Genomic DNA, 26159 nt, shown 5'->3' with positions numbered 1-26159 from the left:
GTGATAAAGGGACAGCAGTGGTTTCTATCTATATTGAAACTACCCAGATGTCAGGTTATATTAGACTTTGTATTGTGTTAAATGACAATTAATTAAAGATCCCAGAATAAAGGCAGACTTAGGTAGCAGCCATTGATTAAACTTCGCATCTTGTTTGAAAAGGAGAAGATTGTATCTAAGACTAGTGTAAATTAAATAAGGTCAATCATATATTAATGAGAGCTATGGTAGCTGAATTAAAGTAATATACTTGGCCAGGAGATCGATCAGTAGGGACTCTGTAGCAGAGTATTTAAAGAGATTTTTCAGAATACTCGGAGTAAGTATATCTCTACAATAAAGAAGAATTCTATAGGTAGGACCCACCATCTATGGTTAAGTAAAGAAGTTAGGAAAAACATCAAACTTAAGGAAAAAGTATGTAATTGCACAAAGATGAATGGCAGTTGGATGATATGGTCAGGATATAAAAAACATCAGAGAATGAGTAAAAGGTTTATCAGGAGGAAAATATTAAGAAGAAGTTAGGAGGAATGTAAAAACAGATAGCAAGAGTTTCTATGGGTCGTTAGCAAGGAAAAGCATAATTAATATGAGTACTGAAAATCTAGAGAGTGAGCTTGGGGAGTTAATAGTAAGTTAGGAAATGATGGATGAAATGAGCAGATATTTTAATTATGTATTCATTATAGAGGATGTAAAAGTATTCCAGTAGTATGTGCACATTGGGGTGGAAGGGAGAGAGGAACTTGGGGAAATTGCAAGGGAAGCAAAATGAAGGAGCTGCCAGGCTGACAAGCATCAAACTCCAGATGGACTTCATTTACGGGCCTTAAAAGAGGTTGCTGAGGAGGATGTGGATGCATTGGTGTTAATTTTCCAAAATTCACTAGATACAGGTAAGGTTCAATCAGACTGGATCATAGCAAATGAAACCCCCATTCATAATAGACAGAAAACAGGAAGCTCTAGGCCTGGTGGCTTATCTGTCATGAGGAAAGTATTCAGATTGTTCATTAAAGGAATTGAAATGTACACATAGAAAACCTCAAGGTAATCAGGAGCAATAAGAATGGTTTTGTCAAAAGGGAATCATGTTTAACTAATTTATTGGAGTTCTTTGAAGAAATAACATATAGAGGGTGGGAGAGGGGAGGGAGCTGTGCTAATAATTGGATTTCCAAAAGGCAGTTGGTGAGGTCTACATCAAAGATTATTGCAGAAAATAAAAGTGCACAGTGTAGGGATAGCATATTAATATGGATAGGAGATTGGTTTGTCAGCAGAAAACAGGTGTCTAAAGGTCTTTGTCTAATTGGCAGGATCTGACAAGTATATTTGCTGTTTTCCAGTCTGATGGAACCTTAGCTATATTAAAGGAATTTTGGAAAGTTAACACCAGTGCATCCACAACCTCATCAACAACGTCTTTTAAGACCTAGAGATGAAGTCCATCTGGAGTTTGATACTTGTCAGGGACCTTAACACTTTACAATGTATAGATGTGGGGAGAGAAGGCACAGTATCTAAATACTTAACTGACACTAAGATAAGTAAGGAGACATTTCATGAAAAAGAGAAAAGGAAGTTGCAGATGGATATTACTAGGTTGATTGAGCAAAAGTCTGGCAGATATGATATAATGTGAGAAAGTATGAGGTTATTCACTTTGGCAGGAAGAACGAAGAGACAGCATATTACTTAAAAGAAAGAACAACTGCAGAATTCCAAAGTACAGAGGGAGTTAGGTGTTCTTGTGCATAAAAGATTAGTGTGCTGATAACACATAATCAAGAAGGCTAATAGGATGATTTCCTTTATTACAAAAGGAATTGAACATAAAATCAGAGATTTTATGTTTCAGTTATGTTGAGACCGCATATCAAATGCTGTGAGCAATTTTGGGCTCCTATTTCAGGAAGGATTTAAATGCATTAAAGGCAGTTCAGAGGAGATTGTCTGGATTGATATCTGGAATGTGCAGGTTGTCTTATGTTGGACATACCTGACCTCTTTTTACTGGACTTTAGAAGAATGAGGAATGACCTAATTAAGGTGTGTGAGATCCTGAACTACCTTGAAAAGATGGACTTGGGAAGGATGTTTCTTCTCATACATCAGTCCAGAACTAGAGGATGTTGTTATAAAATTAGGCATGATGTGGAGGTGCTGGTGTTGGACGGGGGTGGACAAAGTCAGCAGTCACATGACATCAGATTACAGTCCAATAGGTTTAGTTGGAAGCGCTAACTTTCACAGTGCTGCTGCTTCATTGAGTGAAGTGTTGGGAGTTACCTTTTCAGGTCAGAGATGAGGAAAATGTTTTTCTGTCAGAGGGTCATGCAGCTTTGAAAGGTACTGCCTCAGAAGGCAGTGGAGGTCATGTTATTGAATATCCTTAACACAGAAGTGAATGGATTCTTGTTAGGCAAGGGGATCACTGGTTAATGAGAGGTAGATGAGAATATGGTATTAGAAAGACAACCAGACTGGTCATGATCATATTGAATAGGTGAGCAGAATCTAGGGTCTGAATGGTCTCCAGTATTTCTGCTCCAATTTCATACATTCATAGGTATTTCTATTCATTTTACTATTCAAATGAGGCGTAGTAGACTCATGGGAGGTCAGTTAGCTCAGTTGGTTGGGCGAATGGTTTCCAGTGCAGTGTGATTCCAATAGCATGGCCTCAGTTCCTGCATCATCTGAGGTTACCATAAAGGTCCCGCCTTCTTAACCTCTCCCCTTGCCTGAAGCCTAATGACCCTCAGGTTAAACCATCACCCAGTCATATCTGTCCTGATGAGAGAATGATGAGAGAGCAACCCTTTGATCCAAAAGGACTATAGAAACTTCAGTAGGTTCATGGTGAATAGTGAAGGGACTTAAAAAGGAGAGGAAGAGAACATGGAGAGAAAGTACAACATTTAAAAGGGATATACTTTTCTTAAGTTAGGGAGAGGATAAATTGGTGCTGGAAAAGCACAGCAGGTCAGGCAGCATCTGAGGAGCAGGAGAATCGATGTTTCAGACATAAGCCCTTCAGCAGGAATTGAAACACGATGCTCCTGCTGCTCAGATGCTGCCTGACCTGCTGTGCTTTTCCAGCACCACACTCTGAACTCTGATCTCCAGCATCTGCAGTCCTTATTTTCTGCTAAAGGATAAATTGAGTTTTAATCAAGCTTGGCTGTTGGTGTTGGGAAATGTTTATACTGTGATCATCCATTCAGACACTTGACTAAATGTACCAGGTCTACTATAATGGCCAGGTGCGATGTAAAGCTTCTTATATTTAATTTTAGCACTGTGCTGTAGCTTTAATCTCAAGAGAAGATCCCTCCTTTTCCTGATGTTAATGTTTTCATGTTGCACATAATCTGTCCGATAAATCAAACTGAGGTTTTCAAATTAATATTTGTTACTAAAGCTGTATTTTATATATGATATCCTGCAAATTCCTGAGGTTTAAATTTGAAGAATACTAGGGATGGAATTCTATAAAGATGAAACTTTATAAAGAATAGTTAATTGCTTTGGAAATTTGTAAGCAATTAGGTGATCCTGATCACCTGCACAGACAATGTGTGTAATGTATCAGCAGCAATGAGTCATTTCATACAAACAATTTTAATGCAACATGAATTCCTATAATTTGTCTTTCTATAACTTATTTTGTTCTAAACCATAAGCAAAGATTAACAAGGAGGAATGGACAACTCAACCAGTAATGCAATTTTCTTGCTGTCTTATCTGTTTTTGGCTAATTAACTTTGATCACCAAGCTTTCAATCACATAGGGGTTTATGTCAATCATTGAATGTTTGACTGTAATCTTCCAAAATTTTAACACAGTTATAGATCATTTTGGAAAATAAAATATTACCCCTCAGAAAATTACCTATGATAGAATTGTTGTGATGATGTATTTATTGTACATTTTTTTTCAATAATTGTGTTTCTAAAAAGATAATGAAGGCCCCAAAGCCAAAAAAGCTAAAATAGATGAGGAAGAGGACCAAGAAGATCAAGATTATCATAGAAGTGATCCACAGATTGCCATTTGCCTAGACTGCCTTCGCAACAATGGCCAATCAGGGGATAATACTGTAAAGGTATCGAGACATCGTTTCTTTCATTTATGAATTTACTGTAAACGGGGTACTTTTAGTGAATGTTAAAACAGTATATAATGTATTAACATGTTTATTTTGATGTGCCTTTGAGGCTTGCAATAGAATTTATGTAGAGATGATGATGGGGACAAATTTCACTGAGAATCTTGCCAGACAGTAGTGGCTGTGACTGTCCATTCTAACAGTACAACACTGTTTTCAACTCCCTCTATTTCTAAAACTCTTCATGTAATGTAATCGTGATTTCAATGCTTGTTTTGCTTAGGAAGTGCTTACGAGAAATAGTGGGTAGAATCTTGTGATGCTTCCCAAAGCACAAAGTAAGGCAAGGGAACTTAATTTTGCCGAAGACAGAAAATCAGATCCTAATCCTGGATGTGTGAAGAGCATCCCACCAAGGCCCAGCACCTTTCCCCCATGAGCCTATCCCCAGATTTCCTGTGGCTAATCCACATCCTGGACACTATGAGCAAATTACCGTGGCCAATTTGACTAACCTTCACATGTTTGAACTATGGGAGGAAAGTGGAGCATCCAGAGGAAACCCATACAGACATGGGGAGAATGTACAAACTCCACACAGACAACCACCCAAAGCTGGAATTGAACCCAGGTCCCTGGCACTGTAAGGCAGCTGTACTAACCATTGAGTTACCATGCCGTCCTTATAATGAGTGGCATAATATTTCTGAACTTTAGAAGTGGGCTGACCTTCTCAACAGCAAATTTTAAGCATCCCTTTTGCATATATCTGCATGTCATTAAAAGATCATCTCACCAGTCCATCATACTGAACTCAAAATGTCTCTCTTCACAGATTCTGCCAGACCTACTGAGTTTCTCCAGTGCTCCAGATTTCTAGTTTCTAGATTTCCAGTGTGATGGAGTGAGGATCTGGGTACATACCTGGTGGCCACTACATATTTTGTTGGATCTGACCCTCCAATCTTGCTTTTATTTGTTTTTCTTTCAATATAGCCGTTAAAAACCTGTGCTATCTTTATGCCTTTAAAATGTCTTTACTTTTCTTTACATACCGTTATGCCTAGATGCAGGTCCCCTACCCACAGCCGCGATACAGGCAGACTGCTGACTGCTGTACCATGTTACCCTTGATTACTTTAGTGAGAATTGGTTGATGGTCTGAGGCCTGGAATGCTCTGGCCTGCTGAGAGTCTTCTACTCAAATGCAAGTTCCCCAAAATGCAGCCTCCATGGCCAAACTTGGTTAGATGCCGAACTGGGGTTACAATTAGAAGTTATGTAGAGCGACACGGAACCTTTGGAGTGCCCAAGCAACAACTCTCCAGAGTACCTTGCTGGATTTCCTCTTTCCTGTTGGTGCATGATGGTATCTCCCTTATTCCTTACGGAGAAGGACCATTTGTAGGGAGGTCGAGGTGCCTTCACCCCCCAGCCTCTTACCTAGCCATTGCTACATGGCAGCCATGGCTGGTGTGATGGAATGAGGGTCTGGGTACATATCTGGCAGCCTCTGTTGGGTCTGACTCTCCAGTGCAGTTACACCCTTTCCTTGGAGACAGCCAAGCACTTGCATGACAGAGCCTGAAGCAGAGAGAATTTGGACAGACTCCTCGACCTTTCACTTTAGTGTGTGCTTGCACTCTGGCATTTCTGTCAGATTTTTTTCCTGTCTTTGCATCCCCACCAGACCTGTGATTCCTGAGGCTTGTCATCCATCCACATGAGAATTAGCAAGTGTCCCTTCTGCAACAAGTACCTGAGTGTCAGGGACTTTGACTGTCACAGTTTCCATCAACCATGGGCATGTGTCTGTGATGCATGAATCAGATTGTGACTCCAAGCCGAATCTAGAATATGCACTCACTGAGGTGACTATATCTGTGCTGACAGAGGAAAAATGTGAATGAAGTGATAATGGATCTTATAAGAATTCTAAATCACGGTCTTCAGAGATGGTGCTAAAGGTAGAGCCGACAATAGGCTGTCTCCTCTTTGTAGTCTTGGACATACTGCAGAGACCGCAGTGAAGAACAAAAGCACTTTGGTGATGGTTATGCATATTTGCTTCTCTAAGTGATGTCTCAGGAATTAGTCCTGCATATCTGTTTATCAGCAACTGATTAGGGGCATCCTCCTGTTTATCCAGATCATGTGGGGTTGGTCAAGGTCCTCCTAGCATCTCAGCAGCCTCCTCCTTAAAGGGAGTGAGGCTCCCAATATTGTGCTCCCTCTGGTTGTGAATACTTTTGTCAAGAGGAACAGTGATGATATCTGTACTGAGCTCTACTATTTTCATCTGTCAGCTAAAGAAGATACGTTTAGTTGTCTGTTTTTTGTGTTGTTAGCTATTCCACCCAAATTACTAAGTCCTTTCTCTCAATGTTAGCGATACAAGAAACAATTGACTGGAGAAAATAACTTTTCTACTTTGGCGGTTTCCCTGCAGACAGACAGAAGGATTCTGTGTCATCCCAATGAGTTCATAAACAGTTTGTGAGCATGCATACCCGTGGCAGTTCCTCAGCTCTCCATTTTAAATGCTTAACAATCACACAGTCCTGCAACTAAAAGAACATCTGTGTCTTAAATTAACAAAATCTTTGGTTGTAGGCATGGTGCAGCATGGTGGTTCAGGTTAGCACTGCTGCCTCACAGGGATTCCCGCCTCGGGTGACTGTCCGTGTGGAGTTTACACATTCTCCCTGTGTCTGTGTGGGTTTCCTCCAGGTGCTCTGGTTTCCTCCCACTGTCCAAAGATGCACTGGTCAGGTGAATTGGCCAAGCTAAATTGCCAGTAGTGTTAGGTGCATTAGTCAGATTTAAATTTAGGGTGTGGGAATTGGTCTGGATGAGCTACTGTTCGGAGGGTCGGTGTTGACTTGTTGGGCCAAAGGGCCAATTTCCATACTGTAGGGAATCTAATCTAATCAGGCAAGCTTTTTAACACTCAACAAGTTCAAATATTCTACTTTACATGTCAACAATGATTCCTAGAGTTTACTGTTTTTTTCATGATGCAGTAAATCCTGATGCAACAGATTGAGACAGTGTATTATGGGTAGATTTTCCCTTTCATATTTTAAGTAACTAGAAAGTCAAGATACAAAAGAGGAGCTGGTAGATATTTTTGGTCAATCGGTCCAGGAAAGCTATGACACACTTTAGGAGCAGGTTGCACTTGAAGCCAGAAGAGCTGGAGAACTCATACAGTAATGTATTTTCCCGGTCTATTGCCATCCAGCATATCACATTGCACAATAAGAAGTATTTAGAAGACAATTAATTTTATTGCAGTACCTTCAATATAACACAATTACGTTTTACCACTGATCACTGGTTGATTTTGTTTCTTTTCATGAATAGCTATAGTGAGCTTGTTTTATTTTCTGCAAAATATGGTTATCAGAATTTGAAGATTCAGTGTATAAGAAACAGAAACTGCAATGCCCAGTTTGATAGACCTTGGCTGCTCACAGGATTCTTTTTGTGTTGTCTCAACAGGGCTTAATGAAGAAATTTATTCGCTGCTCAACGAGAGTCACAGTGGGAACTATAAAAAAATTTCTGAGTTTGAAATTAAAACTTCCTAGCACTTGTGAGGTGAGACTGCAAAAGACCATAGGCTAAATGTCTGACTTTGTGAGCCTTTGCTCAGTCTGTATATGTACACAGTAGGGAAAAGAGTACCAGTGCAGTCTGTTTAGTTTAGTTGTCCATTCATTCAATACGCACAGACACCTGATGTTCTGACTCTGTCTTGAAAATGTTATTCATCTCCTTAAAATAGAATTTTGTTTTACAGACATTTTGAGGCTGCATGTAAGGCTGAAGATAACAATCCTTATTTTGAATGATCAGACCAATGTGCCTGATGAGATCATGGTGCATACAGACACTAGTTGACACAACAGTCTAAGTATAAAGCAAAATATGCTTGAATATAAATTTGTTTTTTTAGGTGCCTCTCCCATACCTAATAAGATTGAAGTAACTGAATTATTGCTTAGTGGTGTTTTCTGATTCAACGAAGAAGATTGGAAGAGAATCCAATATCTGATTCAATCAGCATATCTGTCAGTCTTCATCAGTACTATTCTGAGTTATTCAATGGAATTATTCAAATATATGTATGGTTTTGTGCACAGCTATTTTTAAAGATGATCTTGCATTTACTTATCTTGGTAGCTGAGATTTACGAAACTGGTTTAAACTCATTTTAAAAGGAAACAATATTTTTTTATTTTTCTGCGTTTACGTTTCTCGTAACAAGTGATTTGACTCTTAATCTAGGATTATAATAGGAATATTTGAAGCACTTAAATGTAAAGGGTCGCTGTCATCATTAGGAAATGATAAGCAAACATTTAATTGAGGAGAAACCAACCAATGCACCATTGCATCTTTCAACTGATAGAATGTGCAATTGCATTTAAAATGTGGGTGTTTTCCAGAGTCCAAAGTGCCAGCCCTCGTTAACGTGAAATAGGCCTTAATGTGAAGTAGGCCATTCTGGAGTGCACAAAACCCTTCCTCATAATAATTATTACAAGGGAGGCTGAGAAACAAAGATTCATGATAGCAACTGGGTGAACTTGCTGCATTGATGATATTGTTGGCACACATTACTGATATAATTATAACTTTGTGACCAATCAGGAATAGAGTAATGGCAATAAATAGAACAGAAAACATCACTTTCGATTTCATTTTCCTATGATAATTCATAACACAGTCTGCTATTACAAAAGATCTTAGAAGAGGAAATAAAAACAGTTTGAGCTTGATTTCCCTTGTCCCTATCATACAGTTTCTGGGGTATAGCATGGTATAGCAGAGAAAGTGGGACAAAGCTCCAAGAATAAATCCCCATCCCTAAATCTGCGCTTATGCTTGTTCTGCTTTCCTCCCCCTCCCCTTCATCTCGCCAGAATCCTTCAAAAATAGACCCAGATCATTTCTGCACCCAGAGACTGATTGAAAATTTTAATTTTCGATCTGAGATTGATAGATTTGTGTTATCCAATTTAGAGGTACTGGGCAAAGACGGGTTCATGGAGTTGGGTCACAGATCTGCCAAGATCTCAATGAATGTGAGAATAAATTCTAGGGACTATATGACATACCCTTGTTCTTCTCTTTCTATGTAATATTAACCAAATGCCCACTCTTTAAATGCCACTGCTGCAGTTAAGTGATAGAGAGATCTGACTCAAGACTGGTCAAGCGACAACTTGATGTAGTTATATTCACCAAGTCATCCTTCACAATGACCCAGAGATCACTATCACCATCCCTGGGTATATCCTGTCTAAGAAAACGCCAGCACTATCAAAGGTGGTGGTCATGATGACATACAGATGAGAAGGACTTGTTCTGAGAATCTATACGTTGACTCTGGATCCGATGAAGTCTCATGGCATCAATCAAAAATGCGCAAGAAAACCCCAGCTATAACCATAAACAACCACTTCCATTTCACTCCACTGATGAATCAGTATTCCATCATGTTGAGCACCATTTGTACTGTGAATAGCAAGGGTGCAGAATGTACTTGGATGTAGGTCTTCAATGTACATTACCAAGAATGGTTTAATTGTACCAATAGTGACTGACTTGTTCATGTCCTTAAGATCATATCTTCTATACTGGATCTCTGGCAAGTGGTGTGGGAATCAAAAAGAAGGAAAAACCCACTTAGTCCTCACCAGTTAACCTGTCACCAATGCATCTGTCCATAACAGTATTGGTAAAATTTGCCACAAGGATCGGTGCTGGGTCCACTACTTTTCATCATTTATATCAATGATTTGGATTTGAGCATAAGAAGTATAGTTAGTAAGTTTGCAGATGACACCAAAATTGGAGGTGTAGTGGACAGCAAAGAAGGTTACCTCATATTACAACAGGATCTTCAACCTCTCCCTATAGCTTAAATCTTCCAACCCTGGCAGCATCCTTGTAAATCTTTATATAAATGACGAAAAGTTGTGGACCTAGCACTAATCCTTGTGGCACTCCACTGGTCACAGGCCTCCAGTCTTAAAAGCAACTCCCCACTGCTATCCTCTGTCTTCTACCTTTGAGCCAGTTCTGTATCCAAATGGCTAGTTCTCCTGTATTCCGTGAAATCTAACTTTGCTCATCAGTCTCCCATGGGGAACGCCTTACTGAAATCCATGTAGATCACATCTACCGCTCTGCCCTCATCAATCCTCTGTTACTTCTTCAAAAAACTCAATCAAGTTTGTGAGACATGATTTCCCATGCACAAAGTCATGATGACTATCCCTAATCAGTCCTTGCCTTTCCAAATAGATGTACACCCTGTCCCTCAGGATTCCCTCCAACAACTTGCCCAACACCAATGTCAGGCTCACCGGTCTTTAGTTCCTTGAGTGTCTTCTTAAACAGTGGCACCACATTAGCCAACTTCCAGTCTTCCGGCACCTCACCTGTGACAATCAATGATACAAATATCTCAGCAACAGGCCCAGCAATTACTTCCCTAGCTTCCCAGAGTTCTATGCTATACCTGATCAGGTCCTGGGGATTTATCCACCTTTATGTGTTTCAAGACATCCAGCACTTCCTCCTCTGTAATATGGACGTTTTTCAAGGTGTCACCATCTATTTCCCTACATTCTATATCTTCCATATCCTTTTCCACAGTAAATACTGATGCAAAATACTCATTTTGTATCTTCCCCATTTTCTGCGGCTCCACACAAATCTCATGTCCCCTTTTTGCCCTCCTGATTTCCCTCTTGAGTATATCCTACTGCCTTTATACTCTTCTAAGGATTCACTTGATCTATCCTGCCTATACCTGACATATGCTTCCTTCTTTTTCTTAACCAAAGCCTCAATTTCTTTAGTCATCCAGCATTCCCTATACCTACCAGCCATTCCTTTCACCCTAACAGAATGTAATTTCTCTGGATTCTCGTTATCTCGTTTCTGAAGGCTTCCCATTTTCCAGTCGTCCCTTTACCTGCGAACATCTACCTCCAGTCAGTTTTTGAAAATTCTTGCCTCATACCATCAAAATTGGCCTTTCTCCAATTTAGAACTTCAACTTTTAGATCTGGTCTATCCTTTTCCATCACTATTTTAAATCTAATAGAATTATTGCAACATTTAAAAGGCATCTGCTTGGATATGTGAATAAGAAGGGTTTGGAGGGATATGGGACTAGATTGGGTTGCCATATGTGGTCGGCATGGACAAGTTGGACTGAAGTGTCCGTTTCCGTGCTATGCATCTCTATGACTCTATAAGAAGCAAAGTACTACTTTAATACTTCTTACGTACCCTTTGTTTTAGTGAGTAGGTTACCCTGCTTATTTCTCATTGGCTCCACTCTATCCTTCACTAATGTTTTAATATTAATATGTTTGAAGAACATTTTACTATTTGTTTTAGTGCAGCTTTCTATCCTTTCCTCATGCTTTCTCTTAGTCTTCCTTATTCTAGCCTTAGCCTCTCTCATGCATTTGAGATACTCTTCCTGATTTCTATTGTTGTTAGTATTCCGATATGCATCATTTGCTTTTTTTGTCTTTCTTAATTTTTTCATCAATATCATCAGTCATTCAGAATGCCCCAGCTTTGGATACACTGCATTTATTTTTCATGGAATGTCCCTAGCTTGCACCTATTCATCACTCTTTTGAAATTCTCCTGTTCTTCATCCACTGTTTTATCCACCGAAACACATTTCCAATCAAACTGCTTCTATTCACTGTTAGAACACTAAAGTCTGCTATCTTCCAATCTGGAATCTTAATCATTCACTGATTTTTATCCTTTTTTAAATTTTATATTGAATCTTACTATATTATGAATGCTATTTCTCAAAAGCTCCCCAATTCTGACATTTTCCACTTAGCCTGCCTCATTTCCTAGGACACGATCTGGCACAACTCTCGCTATAGAAGGATTGGAAATGCACTGTTCCAAAAAGTTCTCCTTCACACACTACAAGAATTTCTCCTCTTTTGTCCCCACACTCTACCTTTCTCCTAGTCTATGATAGGGTAATTGAAATCATGACCTATCTCAATCCTACATGTCCTGGCTGATCTGCCTAAAAATGCTGCTTCGACTTGCTCTTCACTATTTGGGGGTCTGTAATAAATGCTGAACAAAGTCACCACTCCCTTTTTCTCACCTCCAACTAGATAGATTCTGAGAGTGCAAGCTAACGTCAGCTCTGAAGAAGACTTATCTAGACTTGAAACATTAGCTTGCTGTCCCTCCATGGATGCTGATCAACTCTGATTTCAAGCATTTTCTGTTTTTAGTACAGATTCCAGCATCTGCAGTAATATGCTCTATACAGATTCTGATTTGGGAACTCCATCTCATTCAAGGGCGATGATACTATCTTTGACCACAACTGTTACACCTCCTCTCCTTTACCCATCCTATGTCTAGTAAAATCCTTAAAACCCAGGATGTTAGGTTTCTAGTCCTGTTCCGACTTGAGTCACGATCCTATTGGAAGTGGATCATTTTGGATCATTTCTTTGTTCACTTTCAACACTCAAGTCTTCCCTATCTTCTTTATCCCATTCCCATCTTCTCTCGTTTTCATTCTTAAGTCCACCCCACAATACTACTTACTCTCCCACGCAAAAGATTAGTTCCAAGAACTGACTCAATAATTGAAAAGCCTCTGTCAAAAATAAGGTTTTGCATAAAAAGGTGAAAATTACAAGCTGTGCACTAACATTGTATTATTTATCCATTAAATTGTCTTTAATGCCTTCTAGTAATTTCATGTGTGTTCTTACTGGTGGATCAGAGTTTCTCCAAAAGCCAAATAGATTATTGAAGTGAAGCTGTCTGCTTAACAAAAGAATGCTTTTATCTCTCTGCAATCAACATTCCACAAAAATGTATTCATAGAAGCCCTACAGTGTACAAGCATGCCCTTTGGCCCATCCAGTCCACACCAACCCTTCAAAGAGCATCCCATCCAGACCTGCCCCCTACCCCTGTAACCCTGCATTCTACATTGCTAACCCACCTAGCCTGTACATCCCTGGACATAATGGGTAATTTAGCATGGCCAATCCACTTAACCTGCACATCTTTCGACTGAGGGAGGAAACTGGAGCAATCGGAAGGAAACCCACGCGGACTTGGGGAGAATGTGCAAATTCTACACAGACAGTCACACAAGGCGGGAATCGAACCTGGGTCCCTGGACCTGTGAGAGAGCAGTGCTAACCACTGAAACATTGTGCTGCCCTTACTGCATTTTCAGAAATCGCAAATTGCACAATTTTGTATTCTGCTTATAGGGCAGTTGTTAAAGAACAAAAGACTTTACGCTTGAAGAGGAATGTTAGTTGTTAGTAAAATAAATATGACTTTTCTTCCCTATAGCTCGATGTTCTATGCAATGGGGAAATAATGGGGAAGGATCATACAATGGAATTCATATATATGACTAGATGGAGACTCAGAGCTGAAAATGTAAGTATGTGTAAATAGTTTTTCGATTTTTAAATTTTTAATGACTATATATTTAAAAATTAGTTTTTCATCATTGATTGTCAGGATCAATAGAGGCTTCATACCGCACTGACAATGTTTTTTGAAAACAAAGATTGAATATGGTTTAGGTCCAATTATATCATGAAGCGTAGTTTCTTGTTCCTTTATGCAACATTTTAAAATCTTTCTGAATAAGTAGTATTGATATCCAAGTACATATTTATGTGCAAGAAGTACTGACGCCTTAAAATAAAGAACTGCAGATGCTGGAGATCTGAAACAAAAGCACAAGTTGCTGAAGAAATTCAGTAGGTCTGACAGCATCTGTGGGAAGAAAGCAGAATCAACGTTTTGAGTTCAGCGACTCTTCATCGCTGATAGTAAATCAGGACAGAAGAAAAGTTGACTAACTGAAAATAAGAACTAGCAGTAGAAGAAAATGTGTGAACTGTACTGAATGCAATGTATATAATGTGATAATGGGCCTAAGAGTACGTGAGAATGGGTGACTGTGCTAAAAGCAACCTGTGTCATAACAGGACTGGGTGTGGGCTGTGTAAAAAACATGGATGAATGGAATCAGTTTGTAAAGTTATTGAACTCAATGTTGAGTCTAGGACTCCTCGACCAATATTTGTCACCTTTTTATGGCCGTGATCTCTCCACCCTGCACATTTATTAAGCCCGACCTAAGAAGGTGGATCCAATTCATTATGGAGTCAAAGCAACAAGCAGAGCTCTCACCCTTTCTCACCTTTGGCAAAGAAACTTCCCAGGGACAGAAATCCGATCCAAAGGATTACTAGCCTGATATAAGAGGAAGGCCCGTTGAAAGGGAAACAGCTGGGTTGGGAGCGAAGGAGACTTCTGTTTTGATGTGCCTTCTTCAGATGCTTCCATTTAAAAAAAAAACAAGTTGTGACCACGATGGTCAAGACTTCCAGTTGCTACCTCCTGGTCAAATATCGCTTGCCTCTTTCAACCTACCTGCAGCACTCTTGATAGGACTGATAAATACCACATAAACTCCCGAGATTTCTTGCTAAAAGGACAATTATACATTCGAGATTTATTATGTAGGCCAGCACATTTGTTACACCCAGGGATATCTTTAGTGTGAACATTTCTCACAAGGTATTTTGAGCTTGTTGGCTTATTACAATTTTTGCTGATCTTAGCTGACATTACATATATTTTCTTTAAACCCCAAGTGAATGAAGTGATAAATATTGTCATATGTCCCCACCACAGCTTTTCTGAAGTTGTCTGAATAAGTACATTAATTTTCCATGCAAAAATACTTTGCTGTTATTATGACTGAAAAAACAACAAATCTGCAAATGCCAGAAATCTGAAATGAAAACAGACATTGTTGAAAATATGCAGCATCTGTGGAAAGAGGGGCACAAGTCAATTTGGATATGAACCTGCATTTGAAAGATAGTTGGATACTAATTGTATACAAATTGGATAACATTATTTTTGATCTTAAAGGGCTAATTTGCAGTTAAGTTGCATACAGGTAAAGTTGCCATAGGGCTGCTCTCTCTATGGGCTTATCAGTGATAGGCAGCATGGTTTTGTGCAGGGAAGATCATGTCTTACAAACCTAATAGAATTCTTCGAAGAGGTGACAAAGTTGATTGATGAGGGAAGGGATGTAGCTGTCATATATATGGACTTTAATTAGGCATTCCCCATGGTAAGCTGATGAAGAAGTTGAAGTCGCATGGGTCCAGGGTGTTCGAGCTAGATGGATAGAGAACTGGTTGGGCAACAGGAGACAGAGAATAATAGTGGAAGGGAACTTCTCAAAATGGAAACCTGTGACCAGTGGTGTCCCACAAGGATCCATGCTGGGACCGTTGTTGTTTGTGACATACATAAATGATATGGAGGAAGGTGTAGGTTGCCTCATTAGCAAATTTGCAGATGACACTAAGATTGGTGGAGTAGCAGATAGTGAAGGGGACTGTCCGAGAATGCAGCAGAATATAGATAGATTGGAGAATTGGGCAGAGAAATAGCAAATGGAGTTCAATCCGGACAAATGTGAGGTGATGCATTTTGGAAGATGCAATTCCAGAGCGAAATATACACTAAATGGAAGAGCCCTGGGGAAAATTGATGTACAGAGAGATTTAGGTGTTCAAGTCCGTTGTTCCCTGAAAATGAGTAGAGTGGTCAAGAGGCATACGGCATGTCAGAGTTGGCAGGTCATGTTACAGTTGTGTAAGACTTTGGTTCGGCCACTTTTGGAATTCTGCGTTCAGTTCTGGTCACCACATTACCAAAAGGATGTGGATGCTTTGGAGAGGGTGCAGAGAAGGTTCACCAGGATGTTGCCTGGTATGGAGGGTGCTAGCTATGAGGAGAGGTTGAGTAGATTAGGATTAATTTCATTGGAAAGAAGGAGGTTGAGGGGGACCTGATTGAGGTCTACAAAATCATGAGAGGTGTAGACAGGGTGGATTGCAAGAAACTTTTTCCCAGAGTGGGAGACTCAATTACTAGGGGTCACAAGTTCAAAGTGAGATGGAAAGGTTTAGGGGAGATATACATGGAAAGTTCTTCATGCAGGGGTTGTTGGGTGCCTGGAATGCATTGCCAGCGGAGGTGATAGGGGCAGGAACAATAGCGTCATTTAAGATGTATCTAGACAGATACATGAATGGGCAGGGAGCAAAGAGATACAGATTCTTAGGAAATAGGCGGCAAATTTAGATAGAGCCTATGAATTGGCGCAGGCTTGGAGTATCAAAGGGTCTGTTCCTGTGCTGTAATGTTCTTTGTTCACATTGGGGAGAGAGGATGAGTGGTGAGTTCAATCTGAGGTTCACCATACTCAGGTAAGGTTGGGACCTTCATGGTAACCTCAGCTAGTGCAGAATTGAACCTATGCCATTGGCATCATTCTTCACTGCAAACCAGCCATCCAACTAATTAAGCTAACCAGGCCCCATGCAAGTTATAGTTATAGCCTGTGTTCCCATGATTTTATGCTTTTCGTCATTTTAGCTGAAGTAGGTTTTTAAATCCCCAGTCTGCCTTGATTTCTCTCACTCAGTGTGGTAGAAGTCTCATCAGGAGTGGAATTCGTGCTGAAATTCCATACTATATATGAAATAGGATCATCCAGAGATGATAAAAGCCATAATCTTTGGATCTGTGACCTTGTTGTTTTGAATGTTATGGGTGATTCAGAGATATGAAATGGCATCTGCAATGTAAGTGTACATATTCTAGTGAGAGTTGCACTAGATGCCATTGTGGTAAGAGTGTAAGCACATAGTGAGCATGCACTGGAAGTGTATAGAATAGGCAGTCATGACAGTTTCACCTGTATTAATTAAAGGGAGTATTGACAACCTTGAGGCTAGTTGCTGACTTATTTCTACTGGTCTAATGTTGTGATTATTTCAGCGTTTGGTGACTTCCAGACTTACTTAAAATTACAGGGTATTGTGAACACTTGTTGAAGGTCTTTGCCTTGACTTCAAAGATTCTGAACAAACCAGTTGCTCCCAGATGTAAAGGCAGCAGTGTGCATTCTCACAATGTCTAAAGTATGGCAGGGAGGTAACCCAGAGTAGAACAAACTACTTGAAGGAGGTACAGGAGGAAGAGACCAGCTTTCATCAGGAGGCGATATTGGACAAAGTATTCAGGGAACAATCCTTTGACCTAAACCTGAGCAAGAAATATTTTATATGACCTCTGCGCTTAATTCAGGATATTCTCATTGAAGTCTACCTCCTGAAGTAGTCACAACTACAGTCTCAAGCAAGGAAAAGAAGTGGCTGTGAAGGTCACTATAATTATGAAGTTTGATCTGTCAGTCTATTTCCAGGCTTGGGCAAGCAATGCTTGTAACTTCATGTGGATTACTGACCACTGTTACTGATACTTAATTGCAAGAGCAGTGAATACATTTAACTCGCTCTTGGCAAAGAACGGTGGGCAGAACAAGTATGCAACTTCACCAGGATTGCAGATTTCTCCATGTTATGGATACTTTGTAAGAGTCAGCTCTCAGATGTATTTCAATGAAAGGAATTCCATTCCCTGAATATACAGCTGGTGTGTGATCATATCCAGGGAACCATGCAGATCAATGCCCCGGATTGACACAGCAGTCATAATGCCTTCGTCCACATCCACAGTAGCTGGTTTCCTCCTTGTGCCATAATATTGTATGCAAGCTTATCAATGCACCAAGCATTTCATTGTGCATCCCGAAAGGTGTTCCTCTGTAGCTCTTTCTATTGAAGTGCTCATCTGAGTTCTTTGACCTTCGGTAAACTGGCACATTTCACTACCCTGCCCTACTCCCAGATGATTTTCCCATGTCCTGGCTGCAGGCCACATGTGTCCAGTGTCTCGCTACCAGCATTTTCTCCTGTATGCTATCCCTAAATTATGCACGGTGTCAGTGTCTAAGCTGGAAGGTGTGAGAGGGAGATAAGTTTTTTCTTATTCATCACTGATTTCTTGGTTTTCTGCCAGCTGCTATTCCTCCGTGGCAGTATGAGTATGTGAAAGGACAAATACACAAAAGTCAGGCTGGGGTGAAGTGAGGAAAGCAAGAGGCGCTTGCTTCCCCCATCTATAGCTTGTACATTAGAAAAGATTATGGGACGAAGGGCTAGTAGGGTGTGAGACCATGGTTTGGGATTGAAGGTACCAGCATGTTCTATTAATTCTGTGTGGTAATGACTGTTCTAATGCTTGGCAAGCACCATCTTCTGCCTGGTAGTATGGACAAAAAACTGCAGATGCTGGAATCCTAGGTAGATAAGCAGGAGACTGGAAGAACACAGCAAGGCAGGTGATATCAGGATGTGGAGAAGTCAACGTTTCGAATGTGGGTTATACCTGAAACGTTGACTTCTTCACCTTCAGATGCTGCTTGGCCTTGCTGTGTTCTTCCAGCTTCCTGCTTGTCTGTGTAGTATGGACATGCAACTACCCTAGTAACATCCTGATGCCTCGATACATTATGTGCTACTTCTGCGAGAAAGAGGGAAATGTGTTAGTGAGTGTGGTGAAATGCTTTTGTGATGATTAAATGACTGGCACTGTGTGCAAGCTATGAGGTGTTGAAGTGAGACTCATAACAGTGCTAATTGTGTGAGGGAAAAGTGAACTGTAGCCTTGATATCCAAGTGGTGATTGATAGAGATTGTGGATAGGTCAGTGATGGGGTATGGTTCATTGATCATTGTGTAAGCTCTATAGTAGAGTTGATGGCATTTGAAGAAGATACATCCATTGATAATGGCTATTTGTGAGAGGCCTTCAACTTTTTGCAGCATTGTATCAGTGCTGTTAGGGCATAACTCCTAGAATGAATAGTCATGGTGCCTAGCCCCACTGGCTTTGCAAAGTTTGTTTGATTCCCTGTGAATTGGACATACTTTTCCTCAACTTCATCTTCTGCATCATCACAACTTCCAGTGTGCCACTGGAAAATCTTGAAACTGCTCATATTGTGCCATTAGTGAATATTCACCACACAAAAAACGCATTTACTATGATATCGAGTAACCACAGTGCACTTCTTTAAAAGGTGCAGTCTGAATTTACGTAATACAGACTAGCTTTAGTTAATGCTAGTCCTACACCTTTGTTCAGGTCTGTAGACATTCAATAGCATGCTTTGCACTGGCTGTGTGCTACAATCGTTAAATTAGCAGGTAGCTCAATGTTGTGTGCTATCTGCATCGGAAGCAATGAACGCTGGCTAATCCCATATATATATATCACAATCCCTGCTCCAATTTTCAAACTGTGTCTGATTTTACTCCAATAAACTCTTAAGTTGTGTGCTAATGAGGGCTTTTAAAACCACTGACAAATCCTGGTCTTGGCTCCTGTGTCTCATTCTTCAGGAAGTCATGGGATAGTCTAATTTAGCACAGGGCTTCTATCCAGCAAATAGCACTGTGATGAGTTAATAGTTATTATATCAGTGAGTGCCCACATTAAAGTACAGTGCAATAATTCATTTTAATAGTTGCGTTAATCCAGTTTGAGGAACATTCGAATTTCTATTCCATGAAATTTGGCAATGCCATGTGTCTGTCTTTCCAAAACTGTATACAGTAGTTAGCTGTGCTCAATTGCAGCCCTCTTCATCTGCCTCAGCAAGATTGAGCCTTTGGTAGGGTTGGCCACACCTCTTTATGCAGTGAGGTGAGACTGTCTAACTGGTTTTGTTTTATCCATCCAACTGCAGCTGGATAATTATCTACCATGGCTTCTCTTCCTACTCATGCCTTGTTACCTCTTAAAACCCCAAGGATCTAATCTTGGCCTCAGCTATTTCTCATTAACCTGTTGTCCTTTAATACCCTCACTTTGAAGATACCATGTAAATTGCATATGTACATCGCTAACTTCTAACTCTACTTCACCACCATCTGTTTTGACCCTTGCACCACACTTTTCGACTCTGTACTTGAAGTGGTCCAACATAACTGGATTGTACTTCCATAGTTCATTGTAAACCTGGTTTATGCCAATTAAAATTAGTGGGCGGCACGGTGGCACAGTGGTTAGCACTGCTGTCTCACAGCGCTGGAGACCCGGGTTCAATTCCCGCCTCAGGCGACTGACTGTGTGGAGTTTGCACGTTCTCCCCGTGTCTGCGTGGGTTTCCTCCGGGTGCTCCGGTTTCCTCCCACACTCCAAAGATGTGCAGGTCAGGTGAATTGTCCATGCTAAATTGCCCGTAGTGTTAGGTAAGGGGTCGATGTAGATGTAGGGGTATGGGTGGGTACGCTTCGGCGGGGCGGTGTGGACTTGTTGGGCCGAAGGGCCTGTTTCCACACTGTAAGTAATCTAATCTAAAGTAATCTAATCTAATCTAATCTAATCTAATCTAAAACTGTTTGGAGACAGCAGCATCTTGTCTTTACGGTTCATGTAGTTCTCAGGAAAAGTGAAACATAGCCAGAATTGGCAATATTCATGCCAAGCCTTTTCCCCTGTTGTTGGAACACTGCTGTAGTTTCTTCAAAGGATTAGACACTTTGGGTCATCTATCATTATGTCTTAATCATGATACTATTTGTCTCTATCTGATTTGCGAAATGAAGTTCTGACCAATATTATTGCGGTCTTTCTATGCTGATTCAGATATTCTGTCTTTAATGTTTGTTCACCTTTAATGTAAGCCCACCCTTTACTTTAGGTCCCCAGATGTTTCCGTTTGTTGAATTTCGCTTTTCTCTTTTCAGACAAGCAGCTTCAGCAACATAGGAACAGAACTGGGCCATTTAGCCTATTGTGCCTGCTCTGCCATTTAAATACAAACATTTCAATGCTTTTTACCCGTATTATCCTAGGAATCCTTTATACCATTGGTCATATAGTTACCAATCTGCAACTGTGTCAATCTTAATCTGTACTTCAAGCATGCTGAAAGACTGAGCTTCTCAGCCCTCTGGAGTAGAGAATTCCAAAGGTTCACCATCCTTTAAATAAAAGGAAATATCCTTAACCTGGTCCTAACTGGCATCCCTTTTATTTTCATATCTGGACCCCTATTTCTAAACTCCCCTACCAGGGGGAAAAAAATCTTCCCTGCATCTATCTTGTATTGGTCTTTTGTATTTTGTAGAGTACAATGAGATCATCTCTCATTCTTCTAACCTGTAGAGGATACACACCCAATTTGTCCACTCTGTCTTTTCATAGGACAGCCCCCAGCAAGTCTGGTGAATGTTCATTACACATTCTCCATAGCAGTAATATCTTTCCTGAGGTAAGGAGCATACAGTATTCCATGTGCAGTCAGACCAAGCTCCTACACAATTGAAGTAAGACTTCTCTATTCCTGTACTCAAAGCCTTTTAAGATAAAGGTTAACATTCCATTAGTTTTCTTTGTCTCTTGCTGCCCTGATATATTTGCCTTATATACAAGGTCACTGAGGTACATTTGTATATCTATACTTTACAACCTCTCACCATTTAAGAAATTCTCTACACATCTGTTCTTCATACCAAAGTGGATAACATCACATTTTTCAACATTACTTTCCATTCGCCATGTTCTTGTCCGTTCACTAAGCCTGTCCAGATCCTCCTGAAATCGCTTTATATTTTTCTCAATATGCATTTCCGCTTAACTTTGTATCATTTGCAGATTTGGAATTACTGTGTTGGTCGTCTCATGCAAATCTTTGATATATTTTGTGAACAGCAGAGAGCCCAAGTACTGATCCTTGCAGCACCTCAGTATTCACAGCCTGCCAATGTAAGAATAACCCACTTATTTCTATTCTTGTTTGTTACCTATTAACTAATACTGATGCCAGTACATTACATGCTATCCCATGAGCTTTAAGTTTGCTAACCAACTGTGTGTAGGAGAATTTATCAAACCACTTGTGAAAATCTAAGCATACTACATTCATTGGCTCCCCATGATCAACTTTGTTAATAACATCCTCAAAAGATCCAACAAGTTCATCAATATAATTTCCTATTCACAATTCCATGCTGTCCAAAGATGTGCAGGTTAGGTGAATTGGCCATTCTAAATCTAAATTACCCATAGTGTTCAGGGATGTGTAGGTTAAGTGCATTAGTCAGGGCAAATGTAAAGTAATAAGGTAGCGAATGGGTCTGGGTCAGATACTCTTCAGAGGGCCAGTGTGGACTTGTTGGGCCAAATGGCCTGTTTCCACACTGTAGGGATTCTGTGATTCAACATGAATATGGCCAATCAGATCATATTATCCAAGTATCCATGCATCACATTCTTTATAATAGGCTCTAGCATTTCCAAATCAATAGTAATTTTGAAGATAATCGCCAATGCATCCATTACTTCTATAGCCACTCATTCAACTCTTAGGTCCATGGGACTTACCAACTTTCATCTCCATTCATTTCTCTAATTCAGTGTTCTAACTAATTTCTTTCAACTTTTCATTCTTTCTAGTCACTTGGAACTTGAATTCTGGGAAATTTATTGTATCTTCCCAAGTAAAAACAGATAGAAAGTAAAAATTTTGCTTCTCTACCATTATCCTGTTTCCCATCATAAATTCTGCTAACTTTGCTGTAATAGACCCAAAATCACCTTATCCAAATGTTTCCTTTTTATGTACTAATAGGAGCTTTTACAATCTGTTTTCACATTTTCAGCTAGATTGGATTTCTCGTCTCCCTATCCTTACCAGTTTCTTGCTATATTCTAAAAAAACTTCCTGTCCTCAGATTTACAACTATTTTGGACAACTTATTAAGCCTCTTCTATTACAATCTTCTTCTTTTGTCAGTCACAGTTGACTGATTCTTCATATGTTTTTGCACCTTGAAGGAATATATAATTGCTGTAAGCTATGCATTAGAATTCTTTAAATGCTATTCACTCTCTGTATATAATTTTTCAATGCATTTTCCCAGTCCATCTCAGCCAATTTTGTGCCTTGTGCCTTCATAATTTCCCTCATTCAAATTTAACACCCTTGCCTCTATGGAATTATCTCATTTTCATGCATAATGTAAAATTCTATCATTTTATCATCATTCATCCCTAAAGTTTCCTTTACAACAAGAATATTAAATGGTCCTTCTTAATTTCATAATATTCAATGTAAAATAGCTTGTCCTCTGGTCAGCACCATAATATACTACAATAGAGAATTAATCTGAGAACACTACTACAGAAACTCATCCCCTATAGCTTTAGTGCCTATTTGGTTTACCAGTCTTTACGGATTGAATGACCTACGATTACTGTGTTGCCCAATCTCCATGTTTCTCTCACCACCATTACTATTTGGTGGCCTCTAAGTAATGCCATCCAATATGTATTGCTCTTTGTTATTTCTTAGTTCCACTCAAACAGATTCTATGCATTGTTCTCCCAATCTGAGACCTTCCTTACTAATACGCTGATCCCATTGCTTATTATCAGTGCAACTCCACCCTCTTTTCCTTCTTGTCCATCCTAAACATAAAATATCGTTGAATTACACTTCTCATTCTTGGTCAACATCTAGCAATATTTCTGTAATGGCAATTAGATCATACCCATGTATCTCAATTTGTACCTTTAGATAATCTGTCTTGGTGCAAAGCTGTGTGCATTTGGGTAGAGTGCCCTTAATCTTTTTGATGTAATTCAAAGCATACTTAATGCCTGGCTTAGTCTCCCTGGTGATTTTTATTACTCCTTGTTATCAACTTTATTTCCTTCCAATTATGATTACCCTCAAGTCCCTGCTGCCTAACCAACCAGTTTAAACCCACCCTTAACAGCACTGGCAAATCTCCTTGTCAGGATATCAGTCCCAGTCTTGTTAAGATTCAACTGATCCAGCTTAGACAGGTCTCACCTGCCCTAAAACCAGTCTCAATTCCTTAGAAATCTGATGTCCTTTCTCCTGCACCAATCCCTATACCAGTTCTCAAGCCAAGAGATAGGTGAAGAGGAATGTAGGTCCCTCACAATGAGAAACAGGAGAATTTATAATGGGAACAAAGAAATGGCTGACTAGCTAAATGCACACTTTGGTTCTACATTCACAAAGAAGGAAACAAATATCATACTAGAAATGTTGAGGACTGAGAGGAGGAAATATTTCCTCATGCTGAGAGTGGTGAATCTGTGGAATTTGCTACCACAGAGAGCACTTAGGGCCAAAACATTGTACGATTTTAAAAAGAGAGTTGGATATGGTACTTACGGCTGAAGGAATCAAAGATTATGGAGGAAAAGCAGGAACAGGTTATTGAGTTGGATGATCACCCATGATCATGATGAATGGCGGAGCAGACTTAAAGAGCTGAATGACCTACTCCTGCTCCTATTTTCAATGTATTCAATTGATAATACTCTGGTTCTTATGACTACCCGCATAGGGCACTGGGAGTAATCCTGAAAACATAGCTCTTAAGGTTCTGTTCTTTAATTTCCTTTCATACTCCTTGAAATCTGCTTTCAGTAACTCATCCCACTTCCTACCAATGTTGTTTATGTCAATGAAGACCATTATTTCTGTCAGATTGCCCTCCTGTAAAAGGGTGACCTGCATCCATTCTGTAATAACCTTGATCTTGGCACACAACGCTGCAGTCATGTTTAATGCTATAGAAGAGCCTGTCTGCACCCCGTCTCTAATCCTTTATCACTATTGGCCTTTCATTGATCTTCCTTCCCCCCCTCTGTACTTCTGAGGTGCCCATAGTATCGTAGACTTAGTTCTGGCTATAATGATGGACTCATGGGACTTCGGTACTAACTGCTTCTCCTACACCACCTGGCGATCCCTTTTCCCTGTCTGCCTGCACACTTCCAATCTACAGTGTGACCACCTCTCTACCATGTAATCTTCTGCCTTGTGGATGATTGATTTAACTTTACTTAGCTATCAGTATTATTCCTTACTGAAATCCAAATTGCTACCTCTTCTTTATAAATGGTACGTTTTATAGTTTTATATTTAATTTAATAACATCAGCTTCTCTTCAACAAAGCACTTACAGTTTTCCTATAATGTCATTCTGTATTTTTGATCTCACACAGCCTGGCTGCTGCGTAGAGATGCATTCTGGCTATCTCTGTTCCTGGAAGGTGAGTGAAGGCCTGAACCTGGCCCTCTCTTTATCCATTGCCCAAGCAAAGATGTCTCCTTCAGGTCAGGAAAATTCCTGATCACCCAATCCTCCTCTCACCTGCACTTCTCAAGGGTTTTTTCATTCTTTTATTAATCGTTCGCTTTTTTCAGGATTTGCATCTTGTCCTTGGCTGAATTAAGAGCAGTTTGCATTTGTTATGCCAGGTATTCGTTTGATGGTCACTCTGCAATGTTATTCAGCCTTCCTCTGTCTTCTATTGTGAGGTAACACAGTAACATTGGGAAAAGGGGAGGTGCATAACTTCCATTTGTTAGGCCACCAGCCAAAGTCAGAACTAATAGCTAGTTATTTACTGCAAATACTCTAATCCCAGGAATAAGTTCAAGGCAGTTCTCTCTTGAATTTTCTCCTGGTTTATTCATACCTTTGTTAACCTTGTGTGAGCCCAGCAGAGCCAGACATTATTCCACTTCCAGAAAAGGAATAAATTTTCGGCTTGCTGAATAACCTACCATTGTAAGGTAATTTTAGTAACCCTTCTGGACACTGCTTCATTTCCTAGCCAGGGTTTTAGCTTTGCCTCTTCAATCTCTTTCACTGCTTCTTTCAATTGAGCATTTTCAACTTCTGGTTCGCTTAATCTGGCTTTGATCTATCTGATTACCTTTTGCCTCATTTCCTAAGCATTTTTCCAGCTTTATTTCATTGATCTGACCACTACAACTGTATAAGCTGAATTCTGCAGAAATGCATGGCCATTTCTGGTGCAGCTTTCCCATTATTGTATTTGAGCCATCTTAGTCAACTGTAGGGAATTTGAAATAGTCGTACTTTTGGAGAATTGTGATATTGTCCAATAAAAATGCAAGAAAATTACATCACAGATTATTGATTAATGAGATTGTTTCCAGAGGAGAGTTTTGTTTCATTTTTTGCA

The 26159-nt window shown here is 39.9% G+C and overlaps 1 protein-coding gene across 1 annotated transcript in view; it reads left to right on the top strand.

Annotated features, from left to right (window-relative positions):
• pcgf5b (polycomb group ring finger 5b) overlaps positions 1-26159 on the top strand; it is a 184769-nt gene that overhangs the window by 133086 nt on the left and 25524 nt on the right. The window contains exons 6-8 of the mRNA XM_072557783.1: positions 3970-4115; positions 7623-7721; positions 13515-13604. Coding sequence (XP_072413884.1) covers positions 3970-4115; positions 7623-7721; positions 13515-13604 — 335 coding nt within the window. The remainder of the gene's footprint in view (positions 1-3969; positions 4116-7622; positions 7722-13514; positions 13605-26159) is intronic.

Source organism: Chiloscyllium punctatum, chromosome 38 (genome assembly GCF_047496795.1).
Source record: "Chiloscyllium punctatum isolate Juve2018m chromosome 38, sChiPun1.3, whole genome shotgun sequence".
NCBI classification, from domain to species: domain Eukaryota; kingdom Metazoa; phylum Chordata; class Chondrichthyes; order Orectolobiformes; family Hemiscylliidae; genus Chiloscyllium; species Chiloscyllium punctatum.
The sequence above is the reverse complement of the archived record's forward strand: the minus strand, read 5'-3'. Positions and strand labels throughout refer to the sequence as shown.